Genomic DNA, 16,951 nt, shown 5'->3' on the forward strand with positions numbered 1-16,951 from the left:
ATTTGGCTCATTCTTAATTTTCCACTTGATTTTCCATTGAGAGATGTTTCACCAGAAAAGTTCTGCCTCTTACGGATCCCTCTCCATGCCAACAATAATGGCTTTAAGTACTTCCAGGAGACTGGCAATTCATACACCCTTGTCCTTACCTTTTTCATGCTTGTTTTTTGCCTCCTCAATAGAGCATTTAGTTGCTCAAGGGCCAACTCAGAGAGGTGAGGCCCCAAATGCTAATGGCTCGGTGTTGTTAAATAATGCATCCACCTTGCTTTACTGGAGGGGGTGGGAGTGCAGTGGCCAAACCTTTGAGATTCTGAAATCTAGGCCCCGAGAGGATCCAAGCGCAGATGCTGAGCCACGGAAATCGCAAGTATTGTCCCTCAATATGCCCGACTAAGGCCAACTCTGGAAACAAGGGCCCAGGGAGTCCGGGCGGTGCGGAGCGCCCCACGCCACACTGGAGCCGCCAGGGGGGCGGCCCCACGACGACCGCGGCCTGGGCCGTGGGTTTCTAGGTTCAGGTCGCGGCGCTTTCCGCGCAGTGCGGCGCTCCGTTCCGGAAAAGGGACAAAGACGCCGCCGCCAGCTCTGCTTTCCTTCCCACCCTTCCGGAGTCCGGGCGGCGAGGCGGCCGAGCGCCGCAAGCCCCGGGGCCCTCGGGTCGGCGTGCACACGGATCGTCGCAGGGCCGCCCGGCGCCCGCGGGAGGGGAGCGAGCCGCTGTGCGAGCCGGCGGCGCGGACCCCGCAGGCCCACGCCGGGTCCGGGAGGCCTGTGGGCCCCGCGCTCAGGCCCCGCCTCCGGGCGCCGGCTGGCCCCGCCCATTTCGGGAAGGCGCGCCCCTTCCGCCCAAGCACCGCTCAGGCCACGCCCCCGCGGCTGGCTCCTGACCCCCGGGTGCCGGGGGATTGTTGCGTCTGTTTCCCGGACCTGGGACGGTGAGGGCTTGGCGGGCTCTTAGGTTCCCACTGGTCTCCTGCAAGATGACGGCGTCCTGGGCGCCGTGTGCCGCCTGTGGCTTTCGCCCCGAAAAGCGCTTTTCTTGGCGCTTGGTCGGGTTCCTTTTGGTGGCCCCAGTGCTCCTGATCTCTCTAAACTCCGGTAAGAGCCTGGAGAGGGTGTGCCCTCTGGCGGTGAGCAGGAGCGGGTCGGGGAGCAGGCCGACGGGGCCCAGGGCCTGGGAGCTTCGCTTTCCCTGACTTCGTGATCCTGATTTCACTATTGATCTGCTTGCACTCACACAAGTAGAAACAGAAACTGTTTTGCTCACTTAGAACCCCAGTGCCAGGCACGCAGTGGCAGTCGAGAAATCGTTGCTAAAATTTATGGGGAGTGGCAGACAAATCAAAACGCTCTATGAACAGTTATGTTATAACCCAGCAGAAGTGTTTTGGAGGAAAGGAGCTCGATTCTCTGATAGCATTTAACAGTGACTAGGGGCCGGGGCAATTTCTCTTACTGAAGAGGCCAAACTCTGCCTCTGTGGGGCTTCTGTACTTACTGTTCCCTCAGACTTGGAACATTCTCTTCCGGCACCTTGCCTGTCACCCCCTCAGGAGGCCCCCCTCTGACCACCCTATCTCAGATAGACACACACACTCCAGCCCAAATCCCCCCTGACTGGGAGTCACTCTTGCCAAACTGTCTTCTGCTCTCCCTACTAGAATGCAGAGAGCTTCTCTGTCTTGTCACACTTGTGGTTCCAGATTTGCAGTTTTTTGCCCAGTGTCAACACTCTTGTTTAACTATTGAGTGCCAGAAAGTGAAATATAAATAATATACTGTAATTAAGCTGGGACTTAGAGTGCCGGCAAAAATTCCTCCTGCTGCCAGGAGGAAGGTTCTTTAAACACCCGTCCTTAGGATGGCCTTTCTGTGGTGCCTAAGCTAAGTCAGGGGAAGCTGACTGTCAGAGAGGCTCTGTCTTCCACTGTTTATGTGGAGTCTGCAGGGCTCACAATACTGTAGTCTTGCTTGTTCCTGATCATCAAAAAGTTCATTTCTGTGGGGGGAGTAGCGTGGGGAGGGGCCAGTGGCAATAAAAAGAAACGGAAAAAAAAACGTTTTAAAAAAGGATCAAGTTTAGATCAGGCTTGGAGCCAACAGTTGAAGGAGACCATGACTGTTGTTTGGAAGAGAGGAAATAAAATGAATAGGGTGCGACATGGAAGGTAACAAAACAGAAATGCAGAAAAGGAAACACAAGGCCAAGTTGAGAGTTCAAAGGTAAAATCAGGATAGGTATGAAACTAAGAGAAAGTACAAATGAGCCTCATTCTGCCGGGCAGAGAAAATACGGCACTAGAACACACATGTGAGTTTTTAAGCAGCTCCCAGGCCCAGAAGCGGGTTTGTAAGCAGACAGTGTTGTGCCTGGAGGCTTGCCATCTCAGCGATGGTTGCCAGCTACATGGGATGGTAGAAGGGAACACTTGTCCAATTCGGGACCAGTCTCGTTCTTCCAGAAGGGCTCTGCTTTTTGGACAAAACCCACCATCTCCTGCTGTGAGTGGTGTCTTTTTTAGGTCTTTTCTTTCTCTCTAATGGACGAAGCCAAGATAGATCCATAAGTGCTTACAAGGTAGTTTCTTCTGTCCTTACTCTACATATTATAAGAGTGTATGGAACTGGTAAGAGCACTCATTCAGCTCTGGCACTAGGTATTACAAGTGCAGTGAGGTGTCATCCATGGTCCTCAGAAGGTAATCGTCTCGTAGGGAGTACGAACTCTAACGACTTCCGCTATGGAGTAGTCTGTGGAAGAAGTAATGGGGATCGTGACGACACTTAACCCAGTTTTTTTTTTTTTTTAAGATTTTATTTATTCATTTGAGAGACAATGAGATAGAGAGAGAGCATGAGAGGGGGGAAGTTTAGAGGGAGAAGCAGACTCCCTGCCGAGCAGGGAGCCCGATGCGGGACTCGATCCCGGGACTCCAGGATCATGACCTGAGCCGAAGGCAGTCGCTTAACCAACTGAGCCACCCAGGCGCCCCAACCCAGTTTTTTTTTTTTTAAGATTTTATTTATTTGTCAGAGAGAGCACACAAGCAGGGGGAGCCGCAGGCAGAGGGAGAAGCAGGCTTCCCACTGAGCAAGGAGCCCGATGCGGGGCTCGATCCCAGGATCCTGGTATCATGACCTGAGCCAAAGGCAGACGCTTAACCCACTGAACTACCCAGGTGTCCCTTAACCCAGTTTTTTGATGAGAGATGTCAAGAGCCACAGGAGTGGCACCTCAGCTGAAACTGAAGGACGAGTGGGTGGGAGGGTGGGAGGAATGTGGGGTCTCTGGTCAAAGCTGAAGTTAAATGATGCAGGGAGGTCTGGAGTGCTGTCGTAATTCAGGTAATTTAATGGACACTGCCAGGAATTGAATAGGGCTTGAGACTAGGGTGCAAGAGTGAGCAGAGTCCTGATAGTGACGGGCTTTACAAGTCTGCTAGCCATGATAAGGAGCCATAGGCATTGTCATGAAGGCGTTGGGAAGTCACTGAAAGGTATCCGACTTGGAAGAGCTTTGGTCACTGTGCGTCAACGTGACTCTGGCAGCATTGTGAAACATGAAATGAATGGAAAGGTGGTGAGGTAGGTAAGGGCGCCTGTTCAGAGATGCTGGTAGCACTCTAGAGAAGAAATGGCAGTGGTTTGAACTGGAGGGAAAGGTAGAATTGTGAGTTGTGAAAACTGTCTATCTTGTTTGTTGGGGCAAGAGGTCACACTCTGGCTTCATAACGTTATTTGAGAGAACATGACACTTTCCAAGTGGAGCCTGCGGGGCTAGAACCAAACCCAAGTCCATCTGCCCGATGCGCAGCAAAGCCAATCACAGAGACATTAGGTATGTAGCTAGGAAAGTTTGAGAGGTAACCAAAGGAGGCAGGAGCTTCCTTTCTGAAGGGAGAGAGAACAAAGGTTTTTTTTATAGTCATAGGGGTTGAGATTATATACATATTTATGAAAACAACAGGGAAACTTACAACTTATTCATGAGGAAAGATGGAGCTTGTACCTTGAGTGTCATACATGCATACATCCCATGTTCCCTTTGGGGTGGATACTCAGCATCAGAAGGAGGCAAAATTTAGCCCCTGACCTCAGGAAGTTATCTCAGGACAAGGAGAAGGGGCTACAGGCCTGCCCTGAGAGCCAGTATAACCTGGATTGGGCCTTAGACTCCTTATCTAGGGTAAAGAATGCACAGCCTTGCTTGTTCATAGACTGGAGCCATATCCATTGACCTTGATTCCAGGCTTCTGCAGTAACAGCTCATGAGTTTGTCAGCAGGGTCTGAAAAGACACACTAGCTGATTATGGAGAAACAGTTCTCTGAAAAAAAATGTTTAAACTTTCTGCTAGTTTCAACTCATTAACACTATGGGGTACAGTTTCAGGGAGGCAACTGAATATATACAGTCGGCACCTTGGCTAGAGATCAAGCATGGAGACCAGGATTCGGGAGGCAGCTCTTCTCAGTGGTAACGAGGTCATGGGAGTATACACACTCACCCAGAGGGATGTGCAGAACGAAGTAACCAGAGGTCCCACAGCAACCCATTAGGAACATCACATTATGGAATTAGGCATAGAAGGAAGGGCAGCCAGAGGACAAGCTGCCAACCTGGGTGGTGTGCTTTCCTGGAAACCAGGGGGAGAGCTTTTCAGGCAGGAGAGAGCCAAGAGTGATCAGTGGCTGCAGATGTTATAGACAGAGTGACATTACCAAGGAAGCAACTGTTAAAATGAATTTACCAAGAAGGGAGTCAGCTAATGACTTTGAAAGTAATTTAACTGATTTTCATGGGCCCAGAAATGAGTGGGAAGTGAAAAATACAATTGACAGGTATAGATGCCAGAGTCTCTATCTGAGGAAGCAAAGAAAACTTAAAACCAGGTTGTGTAGCCATAGGAGACATAGCGGGTAGGTCAGGTTTCATTGAGATTCCAGTTTGGGTCGGAGACCAAGATTTTCTGAAGGTAGTGTTTTGGGCAGGGCTGTAGGTTTGTGCTGGTATAAGAGAGTTATTTTAATTTTTGCAAGGTTAGGGAGTACTTGTATGATTTTTGCAAGTGTAGAAGCGGACAGTTGTGTTGACCTATGTTAGCGCACTATTTGACTGTCCTGAAACTCCCCTGGAACATTGGGGAACTTTCTGCATGCAGCCTATCTTATTATATAATGGCATCTATTGTTAAAGTATTGTAATGCCCCAAAAAAGCGACATTATTTTCCTGTAAGGTTATTCGAAGTAGTAAATTTTGATATTTAAATGGTATCTCTTCACTTGTGAGAAGCTTAGTTCACTCATATGAAACATGAAATGGAGTCTTACATGAAAGACTTTAGTGCATATTTATCTTCATCTATGAACTTCATAATGCTTATTTAATAATTAATAATGCTTATTTGATAATCACTTGTTACTCTAGCATTTCTGAAGCACCCACTGGGTACACAGTGCATTAGAAAAAAGAAAACCCATGATCCCTGACTTCTAGGAAGTTGCCTTCTGCAAGGAGACTGAGCCTGAACTGACGAGTTATCATTAGTTTGTTTCAGACTATGGAAGAGTAATTGGAGCAGAGTGCTGTCTGTGTACTACAGAAGGCTTCTTAGAGGAGAGGCTAGTTTTTAAATGAATTTAGAAAAAAGTGGGGATGGTTGCATACATATATATATTTTAAGACCATAAACATTGATTTTGTCTCTTCACTTCATCGTTGCATGAAAATTCAGCTTATTTCCCATCAGATAAAATGATAATAGCCTGTTATTTAAAGCAAGCGGGGCATATCCTCCACTACTCCCACCACTTGGGTAAAAGCATGTAAGTATCATTAAAAGCTTGCCAAGGATCTTTCCATTTATTCTGTATTACCTACCTCCTGCCAGACCACAGTCCCTGGCTGGTGAATGAGATAAACACTTACATGTATTTAAAAAAGACATAAAAAAGCATACAAAAAAAATTTCATGTTCTTATTCTCTTATCCCTAGATGCCTGTGGTGAGCCACCCAAATATGAAACTATGGCCTTGAGGGATAGCCCTAAAAAGTATTACGAAGTTGGGGAGGAAGTATATTATCAGTGTTATCCAGGATACTTAACTCTGCGATCCGTCGTGACTTATTGTGAGCAAAATCACTCATGGTACCCTCTTGAAGAAGCTTGTTTCAGTAAGTAAACAAAAAAACAACAAAAAAAATTTTTTTTGCTTTTGCTTTCTCTAGAGATTTTTACAAATTTTAGGGTGCATTTTCCCCTACAGCAAGATTTTCTCATGTGAAAATTGGTTTCAGATAGTAGTATTTTTTCCAATATTTAAGAAATCCCCAGGGGATCTTTTTCTTGGCAATTGTTTACCAGGTTAAATGTGAATTTTAAGTTTGCATACCAATTAGTTATAGAAAATGATATTGCATTAATTGCAGAGAGTAGTGCAGAATTTTGATCTTGATTTAAATCTGTTTTGAAATTGGTGTTAAAAAAATTTTTTTTTAATTTTATTTTAGGAAAAGAATGTAATACTCCAGGACTCGAAAATGGTGAAGTCTTTGCCCCAAATTTCACCTTTCAATTTGACAGTGAAGCTTACTTTTACTGTAATGAGGGGTAAGTTGCTCCTTAGAGGAAATAAGGTAAATGTTACTAATTCCATTTTTGTTTTGCTTCTCAAGCATTCCCATAAATGTTGCACTTATAAAAGGCCCTTGGGCCTTTTGTAGAGACTGAAAAGATAATTAATTCAAAGAAATTTATATTGAAGGAAAACGAAATTGTCTAATACTTACATATCTAATAAGTTTATTGTAAGCATCAAAAATGTAGTAATCATGGTGACTTTATCCTTGGCAAAGTGCACCCTATTTAAAATGCCAACTTTCAGATTTGAAGGAGGACTCACAGAAATGTTGTGTTCTTGAAGTCCTGTATTTCCTTACTTACATTGTCTGGTGGTTCTATCCATTACAGTGAACTGGGAACTGAAGTCTCCAACTAGTAGAAATGACTATTATGTAGAAATGTGTATTTCTTTGTTCAATTCTGTCAGTTTTTGCTTCGTATGTTTTGATGGTCTGTCATCAGGTGGCATAAATGTTTACAACTGTTAAATCTTCTTGCTGTATGAACCCTTTATTAATGTATAATGTCCTTTGTCTCTTGTAACCTTTTTTGATTTAAAGTCTTTGGTCTGATGTTAGTGTAGCCAACCTTACTCTCTTTTGGTTACTATTTGCTGAAATATTTTTTTCAGTCCATTTACTTTCAACCTGTTTTTGTCCTTGGATCCTAAGTGAGTCTCTTGTAGATAGCATAGAGTTAGATCGTGTGTTTTCATCCATTCTACCAATCTCTGTCTTTCAATTAGAGAGTTTTAATCCATTTAAATTTGAAGTAATTACTGATAAGGAGAGAATTACTTCTGTGTTTGTGCTATTTGTTTTCTATATGCCTTATAGCTTTATTGTGGCCCTCATTTCCTGCATTAGTGTCTTCTTTTTTTGCTTATTTGACTTTTTGTATTGAAATGTTTAAATTCCTTTCTCATTTCCTTTTGTGTATATTCTATGGCTGTTTTCTATGTGGTTATCATGGGGATTATATTTAACATCCTAAAGTTATAACACTCTAATTTGAATTTGTACCAGTTTAATGTCATAACATACAAAAACTCTGATCCTTTAAAACTCCACCCCACCCCATTTGATTGTTTATTACACAAAATTACATCTTTATACATCGTGTGTTCCAAAACATAAACTAATAGTTCTTTTAAATTAGTCCTTTAAATTATGTAGAAAACAAGATTTGGAGTTAAAAACCAAAGTTACAGTAATACTATGTTTTACATTTCTTTTTTTTTCTTTAATGTATTAGTCTCTTAAGTTACAAAGAAAACAAAAATTACAGTTATAAGTCATTGTTACAATCATACAAGCTGTTTTAATTACCTGTGTATTTATCTTTAGTGAGATATTTATTTCTCCGTATGGCTCAAAGATATTTTCTAGTGTCCTTTCATTTCATCTTGCAGGACTCCCTTGAGCATTTCTTATTTCTTGCAAGGGACATCTAGTGGTCACTAACTCCCTCAGCTTTTATTTATCTATAAATAGTCTTAGTTTCCTTGTCACTTTTGAAAGATAGTTTTGCTGGATAGACGACTATTGGTTGACAGTTTTTTTGTTCTAGCACTTTTTTAAAAAAATTTTGTTTATTTATTCATGGGAGACAGAGAGAGAGAGAGGCAGAGGCAGAGGGCTCCTCTGCAGGGAGCCCGATGTGGGACTTGATTCCAGGACACTGGGATCATGACCTGAGCTGAAGGCAGATGCTTAACCAACTGAGCCACCCAGGTGCCCTCTTCTAGCACTTTTTTGAGTATACTGTCCCCCTATCTTCTGGCCTCCAAAGTTTCTGATAAGAAATCTGCTGATAATATTATTGATGATCCCTTGTATGATGACTCACTTCTCTCTTCCTGCTTTTGTGATTCTCTCTTCATCTTTGTCTTTTGAAAGTTTATTATATGTCTTAGTTACTTTTTGAGTTCATTTTTGCCTGGAGATTGCTGAGCTTCTTGGATGTTTATATTCATGTCTTTAATCACATTTGGGATGTTGGCAGCCATCAGATATTCTCTCTGCCCCTTTCTGTCTCTCTTATCCTTCTGGGACTCCCACAGTGTGTATGTTGGTCTATTTAATGGTGTCCATAAGTTCCTTAGGTTCTGCTCACTTTTCTTCACTCTTTTTTCTTTCTTGTCCTCAGACTCAATAATTTCCATCGTTCTGGCTCCATGTTCACTGACTTCTTCTGGTGCTCAAATTTGCTTTCGATGCCTCTAGTGAATTTTTCATATCCCAGTTATTTTACTTTTATGCTCCAGAATTTCTTTTTGGTTTCTTTTTAGGTTTTCTGTCACCTTATTGACATTTCCATTTCATTAATACATCATTTGCTTGACTTTCTCCAGTTCTTCCTTTAGTTCTTTGAGCATGTTTAAGATAGTTATTTTGAAGTCTTTGTCTAGTAAATCTGCCATCAGATCTTTTTCAGGAACAGTTTCTGTTGATTTATTTTTTCTTGTCAATAGGCCAAGCTTTCCTGTTTCTTTGTATATCTTGTGATTTTGTGTGTGTGTGTGTGTGTGGAATACTGGACATTTGAATCTAATAATATGGAAATAAAATTCTTCCCTTCCCCTAGGACCAATGTTTTATGTTATTATTCATATTTTTGTGATTGTGGTAGGGTATCTCTGTTGAGGATCAGCCTAACATTTATTTATTTATTGTTAATTTAAAATGAGTTTAATTAATATATAGTGTATTATTAGTTTCAGGGGTAGAATTTAGTGATACATCAGTTGCATATAACACCTAGTTCTAACTACATCAAGTGCCCTCCTTAATGCCCATCACCCAGTAACCCCATCCCTCCACTCACCTCCCCTCCAGCAACCCTCCATTTGTTTCCTATAGTTAAGAGTCTCTTATGGTTTGTCTCCCTCTCTGATTTCATCTTATTTTATTTTTCCTCCCCTTCCCCTATGTTCATCTGTTTTGTTTCTTAAATTCCACATATGAGTGGAATCATAAAATATTTGTCTTTCTCCAACTGACTTATTTCGCTTAGCATAATACTCTCTAGTTCCATCCATGTTGTTGCAAATGGCAAGACTTCATTCTTTTTGATGTTGAGTAATATTCCATTATCTCTATCTCTATCTCTTATCTATCTATCTATCTATCTATCTATCTATCTATCTATCTATATCTATTTCACATCTTCTTATCCATTCATCTGTCGATGGACATCTGGGCTCATCCCATATTTTATCAGCCTGACATTTAAACTAACAGTCTTTCCAGTCTTTTCTGAGACTTTCCTTGGGCATGCAACTTCTTAACTTCTCTTCACATATGCAGTTGGTTTTGAATATTCTAGTCTTTAATGTTTGGCTCCAGAGAGGGAAAAGTGAAGAATGAAGTGGAGAGCAAAGAGTACTGGATGTTTACATTCCCTGAAAGGCACTTCAGACAGTTAGAGAGGGGCTTACAAGAGTTAGGGGTGTACATATGACAGCAGTGGCTGCCCGCCTCTTTGATTGCTTCCCTGTGATTGGAAGCGGAATTCAGTGATAAGAGCAAAGGTCCCCAGTATTTGGAGGACAGGGTCCTTTTTGCCCACCCTCGCTCTCCAAAACTGCTTCTAAGCTGCTCCAGGAACACATACACAGCTGCCTGCAGGGGTAGGAGATGCATACCTGACACGGCGCTAAGATGATATTGACTGAAATCAATACAATTTACCTGTCCAAGTCTTTCTTTGGAAGTTGCAAGCCATCATCAGACTTGAGCTCCAAAATAGTTCCATTAGGCAGATTCTCCCATTGCACTTGTTGTCTGGTTGGGAAGACAGATTCTTAGTGCTTCCTACTCTGCCATTTTCCCAGAATCCTTCCCTAAATACCGTAATGTAGAAAAAAGGCAACTGGATCCATATATAAACAGTTTCACTGACTATTTTCTTTTTTAACTTGATCAAATAAAAATATTGGAACATCCAGTTAGTAGTTATATAGAGTGAGCCTGCTAGGCAGTTTGAGGGATACAAAAGTTTAAGACATATTCTCTTCTCAAAGAAATTGTAGCCTTGTTGAGAAACACAATGTATAGAGAGGTGTCAAAGCAAAATAATAAATGAGAAGCAGCAAATAAATAGAATTATTCATGATTATTACAGTAAGAGTCCAGCAGGAGAAGAGAGTACCATGAATTTAAATCACAAGAGAAAATTTCATTGAGTAATATTCCTGAGCTAGTCCCAGAAAAATATTCTTACCTAAAGAATATTAACAAGAGCTAAAAATTGCCTAGCACTCAGTATGTACCAGATGCTAAGTCATCTAATCCTTGAAACAATCCCATGAAGTATGCACTGTTATCCTCTTTTCATAGATGAGGAAGCTGAGCAAGGGGACCATTAAGGGACTTGCCTGAGCTCAGATAGAAAGTGAGTCATGGAGCTGGGACTCAGATCCAGACAGGCAAGCTCTAGGGCCTAATCTCTCTACTCGGTTGTTGTTTTTACTGAGAAGAATGGTGTGAACATAGGCATAGAAATGAATGTATAATGTGATTGCTGGAGATAGCAAAGAGGCCAGACTGACAGGTACAGTAGATGTATTTAGACATCTTTGCTTTTGTTCAATGAGGGTTCAAATGTAGAAACTCTATTTATTTATTTATTTATTTATTTAAAAATTTTTTTATTTATTGGACAGGGAGAGAGCACAAGCAGGGGGAGCGGCAGGCAGAGGGAGAGGGAGAAGCAGGCTCCTTGATGAGCAGGGAACCCAAAGTAGGGCTCCATCTGGGATAATGACCTGAGCTGAAGGCAGATGCTTAACCATCTGAGCCACCCAGGCACCCCTAGAAACTCTATTTAATTAATAGCATATATGGTTAGCACTTACACTACATAATGTTATTTAAGAAACTTCTCCCTCAAACTACTGTGTAGAAAAGCAATAGTATTAAAATTTTCATTTTTACATGCATCTTGTTAACTAATAGAGAAAACAGTAAATTTTTCTTTTCTCAGTTATTACTTATCTGGAAAAAAAGCTCTACTTTGTGAACTTCGTGGGGATGATGTGTTTTGGAGTGATGAATTTCCAAAATGTTATAGTAAGTAAATTTTCATTTTAGAATTTAGACAAGCAAGCCTCAATCTTTTGGGCCTCAGATCCCCTTTATGCTTTTAAATTGACAAAGATCCCAAAGAGCTTTTCTTTATGTGGGCTGTGCTTATTGATATTCATTATATTGGAATAAAAAAATGAGAAGTTTTAAAAATAATTATTCATTCATGTTTAAGAATAGTAAGTTCAATACATTAACATATGCAGCGTATTTTTATGAAAAATAAATTTTCCAAACCAAATACTGAAAATAGTGCCATTGTTTTACATTTTTGCAATCTGTTTCATATTTGGCTTAAAGAAGGACATCTGGATTCAGTCTGTTGTGAAAGCACACAATATGTAGCCTTGAAAAATTTCACTGTATGTTCATAAGGATGAAAGTGAAGAAAGACAATATCTTGGTATTATTGTGAATCACTCATTTAGCAAATGTATACATATATATGCGTGTGTGTGTGTGTGTATTTGCAAATGGATATATTTAAATATAAAGAATTTCTCAGCTAGCAGTGAATTTTATTTTTGATCACAAACATATCTTCTCATTAAAACTTCAGTACCTTTTATGATGACTAGAACAAAACTTAGCATGGCCTTATAAAGTAATAATAGGTATTTCATATAGGTCTTAAAGAAAATGAGTTTTGTGTTTTGAAAGTTTATTTGTGCGTGGTTTGAATTTGGGATCATTCATTTTCTCATAGAAGCCTAAATAGGTGCTAGATTCACAGCTAGCTTGTAGAAATTGTTAATGAATTTACTGAAGGCAGTTCATAGGACTTTATAATGCTATTTTAACACTTTTCCTTTTGTCCTTTATTTCCTCTTTTTATCTCCTTTTTAAGGGATTTACTGTAAACCACCTGCAAAAATAAAAAATGGAAAATACAGCAATAGTCACAGAACTATATTTGAATATAATGAATTAATTACTTTTAGTTGTAACCCTTCACAAGGACCAGATGAATTTTCACTTGTTGGAAACAGCAAACTTATTTGTGTTGACAATAACAAGTGGAGTAGTAGCCCTCCTGAGTGTAAAGGTAGTGGTATTTCCATTTATTTCCTTCTTCATTTGTAAATTTTAAATTTGGAAACATTTTATAAATAGTTTTATCTATAAGTAAACAAAATAGTCATATATGCTTCCTCCTTCTGTTAAATTGACTTCCAATGTAGATTAATACAGGTTGAGTGAAATCAGTTCTAGTTAGAGTTCCCTGCTCTTCATCCCACCTGTTCTCAGCATTCTAGTTCACACAGGGTGAACTACTGTGTATATGCACAAGTTAGGAGTTTTTTGCTTGAAAGAACCCCAAAACTCAACACATACTGGGTTAAAAATAAGAAAATCTTTTCTTACATCACAAGCTATCTGAGAGTTCTGGCTACAGGATAAATTGTAAAAGACTAACCCTCTCACCGCCAAGACTGAAAAGCTCTGGACAAAACATATTTAAAAAACAATGGTCACGACACTGGAGAGTGATCAAAAGCTGGGAGGCACTAGAGGGGATTTGACTCTTGGAAGAAAGGGACCACTGAATAACAGCAAAATATTTACTCTTTTCTGACTTTTTTTTTTAAGATTTTATTTATTTATTTGAGAGAGAAAGCATGAGTGAGGGGCAGGGAGAGGGAGAAGCAGGCTCCTGCTGAGCAGGGAGCCTGACGCAGGGCTCAATCCCAGGATCCTAGGATCATGACCTGAGCTGAAGGCAGACGCCCAACCAACTGAGCCACCCAGGCGCCCCAAAATATTTACTCTTTTCAAGTGCACATGGAACATTCTCTAAGATAATTTTTAACAGATTTCAAAAAATTGAAATTATTCAGAATATATAACTGATTACAATGGAATGAATGTAGAAATAAAACAGATAACCTAGAAAACCTTCAACTATTTGATAATTATGCAAGACACTTCTTTTTTTTTTTAAAGATTTTATTTATTTATTTGACAGAGAGAGACACAGCAAGAGAGGGAACACAAGCAGGGGGGAGCGGGTGAGGGAGAAGCAGACTTCCCGCGGACCAGGGAGCCTGATGCGGAGCTCGATCCCAGGACCCTGGGATCATGACCTGAGCCGAAGGCAGATGCCTAACGGATGAGCCATCCAGGCGACCCTATGCGAGACACTTCTAACCAACCCCTGAGTCAAAGAAGAATGCACAAGAGAATTTATTTCTCTTTTGAATTGAATAAAAATGAAAACATGGCATATCAAAATATCAAAATTTGATACATGAAAACATTGCTTAGAAGAAAATTTATAACCTGAAATAGTTATGTTAGAAAAACAGAAGTCTCGATAATCTATGCTTCCAAAAAAGAAGAGCAGATTAAACTCAAAACAAGGAGACAGAGGAGATAATATCAATCGAAGTAAATCAATGAAATTGAAGAGAGAAAATTAATGAAACCAACACCTGCTTCTTGGAGAAAAATTAGTAAAATAGATAAAGTTATAGCCAGGCTGAAAGAAAAAGAGAAGATACTTTATCAATATCAAGAATGAAAAAGAGGACAACACTAAATATCCTACGGACATTTAAGGGATAATAGGGGAATATTATGAAAACAACTTTGTGCCTATAAATATGACAACTTATATATGAAATTGACAAATTCCTTGGAAGACACAAAATACCAACCAAGGCTCACTTCAGAGACATACATAACCTAAATAGTCATCTTCTTCTTCTTCTTCTTCTTTTTTTTTTAAGTAAGCTCTATGCTCAGTGTGGGGCTTGAACTCACAACCCCGAGATCAAGAGTCACATGCTTTACCCACTAAGCCAGCCAGGCATCCCTGAATAGTCTTATATCTATTAAAGAAATAGAATTTTTAGTTAAAAACCTCCCCACAATGAGAACTGCAGGCCCAGATGGCCTCCCTTGAAAATTCTAACAAACGGTTCAGGAATAAATAATAGTAGCTCTATGCAAACTCCTCAAAACATTTAAGAGGAAGAATACTTCTCAACTCATTTCATGAGGACATCATTATCCCGATGCCAAAACCAGACAAAACCTTTGCAAGAAAATTACAAACAATATCTTTAATGAACATAGAACCAAAATTCTCAAAATATCGACAAAGCAAATCCTGCCACATATAACAATAATAATACATCATAGCAAAGTAAGATTTATCCCATAAATGCAAGATTGGTTCAAATTTAAAAATTAATCAGTGTAATTTACTATGGCAAGAGACTATAAATAAGAAAAAACCATGATCCTCTTAATAAATGTTAAAAAAAAAGCACTTGACAATTCATCTTTTTCAGGATAAAATTTCTCAACAAACTAGGAATAGAAAGGAAGTAACTATCTCATCTAATAAAAGGCATCAACAAAAATCTCAGAGCTAACATTATATTGAATGGTAAAAGACTAATTTCCCCCATGGTAGGAGTAAGAGAAGGAAATCTACTCTCACCACTCTATCCAGCATTGTACAGGATGTCCAGCTACTACAACAAGGAAAGAGAAAGAATTAGGCATACATATTGGAAAGTAAGAAATAAAGTCACTGTTCACTTAGGACCTGATGGTCTATGTAGAACAAAGACAGAAGTTCTAAAAAGCTTGCAAAATACAAGATCAACATACAGAAGACAGTTATAAGTCTGTATACTAACAATAAACCATTAGAAATTAAAATTTTTAAAAGTATTTACAGTAGCTCCGAAACATGAAATACTTGAGTATAAATCTAACAATACATATGAAAGATTTTAAGGCTAAAACCTACTATACAGTAATAGAGGAAATTAAAGAAAACCTTAATAAATGAAGGGATAGACGTTAGTTATGGTTTGGAAGATTCAATATAATAGTCAATTCTCTGTAATTTATCTAAATTCAGCACAATCCCAATAAAAATCCCAGCAGAACTTTTTGTATAAATTAAACTGATTCTAAACTTTATATGGGAAAACAAAATAACTAGAATAGTGAAAATAATTTTGAAAAAAATTGGTGGATTCACTCTACCTGATGTTAAGACTATATAAAGCATACTTAAGGCATATAATTAAGACAATGTGGTATATGTGAAAGAATAGCCATATAGAACAATGGAATCGAATACTGAATCCAGAATTAGATGCTTGCCAATATATCCAGTTGATGTCCTTCAGGTGTACAGGTATACAAACAACTCAGTGGAAAAACAATAATCTTTTCAACAAATGGTATAGCACAATTAGACGTCCACGTGCCCCCCCCAAAAAAAACAAAAACAAAAAGGAAACTTGACCGAAGTTAGCACCAGAAGCCAACGTTTATTCAAAATGGATCATAGAGATCCAATAATTCCACTACTGGGCATACCCAAAGAAAACAAAAACACTAATTTGAAAAGATATATGCACTCCTTTATTGCAGCATTATTTACAATAGTTGAGATACAGAAGCAACCTAAGTGGCCATCAATAGATGAATGTCTAAAGAAGGTGTGTTGTATGCACACACACACACACACACACACAGAGGAATGTTACACAGCCATAAAAAGGGGTGAGATTTTGCCATTTACAAAAACACGGATAGACCTAGAGGGTATTATGCCAAGTGAAATAAGTCAGACTGAGACAGACAGATTCCATATGATTCCATTCATATGGGAATCTAAAAAACAAAACAAATGAAGAAACAAACAAAAGCAGAATCAGACCTATAAATAAAGCAAACTGATGGTTGCCAGAGGAAAGAGAGGTGGGCGATGAACAAAATCGGTAAAGGGGAGTGAGAGATACAGACTTACCATTACAGAATGAATGAGTCATGGAAATAAAATGTACAGTATAGGAAATGTAGTCAATGATATTGTATAGTGACAAGTGGTAGCTACATTTGTGGTGAGTATAGCATAACATGTAGAGATGGTGAATCACTATGTTATACATAACCTGAAACTAAGGTAACATGTGTCAACTATACTCAAATTTCAAGAAATTTAAAAAATTAATAAAATTTAGGGGAAAAAATGGCCCACAGATTTACATGTAAAACCTAAAACTGTAAGACTTTTGCAAGAAAACAAACAAAATATTTGTGACCTAGCCAAAGATTTCTTAAATACCACCCATAAAGCATGATCTTTTAAAGAAAAAAAAAATTTGGATGTTCCAAACTCAAAACTTCTGGTCTGCAGAAGAACTGTTAAAAGAATGGGAAAAAGTAAGTGACAGACTAGGAGAAAATATTTGCAAAGCACATATCTAA

The 16,951-nt window shown here is 39.5% G+C and overlaps 1 protein-coding gene across 19 annotated transcripts in view; it reads left to right on the forward strand.

The window, feature by feature from the left end:
* Window positions 1-833: 833 nt before the first annotated feature.
* Window positions 834-16,951, forward strand: part of LOC123840867 (membrane cofactor protein-like) — a 38,864-nt gene continuing 22,746 nt past the window's right edge. For 18 of the 19 annotated variants that reach the window (XR_010412251.1, XM_064594093.1, XM_064594077.1 and 15 more), the window contains exons 1-5: window positions 834-1,101; window positions 5,999-6,178; window positions 6,515-6,614; window positions 11,613-11,698; window positions 12,561-12,758. Coding sequence is in view for 18 of the 19 variants with exons in the window: in XM_064594093.1 (XP_064450163.1) it covers window positions 984-1,101; window positions 5,999-6,178; window positions 6,515-6,614; window positions 11,613-11,698; window positions 12,561-12,758 (682 nt within the window). In the remaining variant the exon portion in view is untranslated. The remainder of the gene's footprint in view (window positions 1,102-5,998; window positions 6,179-6,514; window positions 6,615-11,612; window positions 11,699-12,560; window positions 12,759-16,951) is intronic. The other variant, XM_064594086.1, reaches the window with a different exon arrangement.

This window comes from Mirounga angustirostris, unplaced genomic scaffold (genome assembly GCF_029215605.1).
Source record: "Mirounga angustirostris isolate CCGP_5_RB_7025 unplaced genomic scaffold, mMirAng1.0.hap1 SCAF_6, whole genome shotgun sequence".
NCBI classification, from domain to species: Eukaryota; Metazoa; Chordata; class Mammalia; order Carnivora; family Phocidae; genus Mirounga; species Mirounga angustirostris.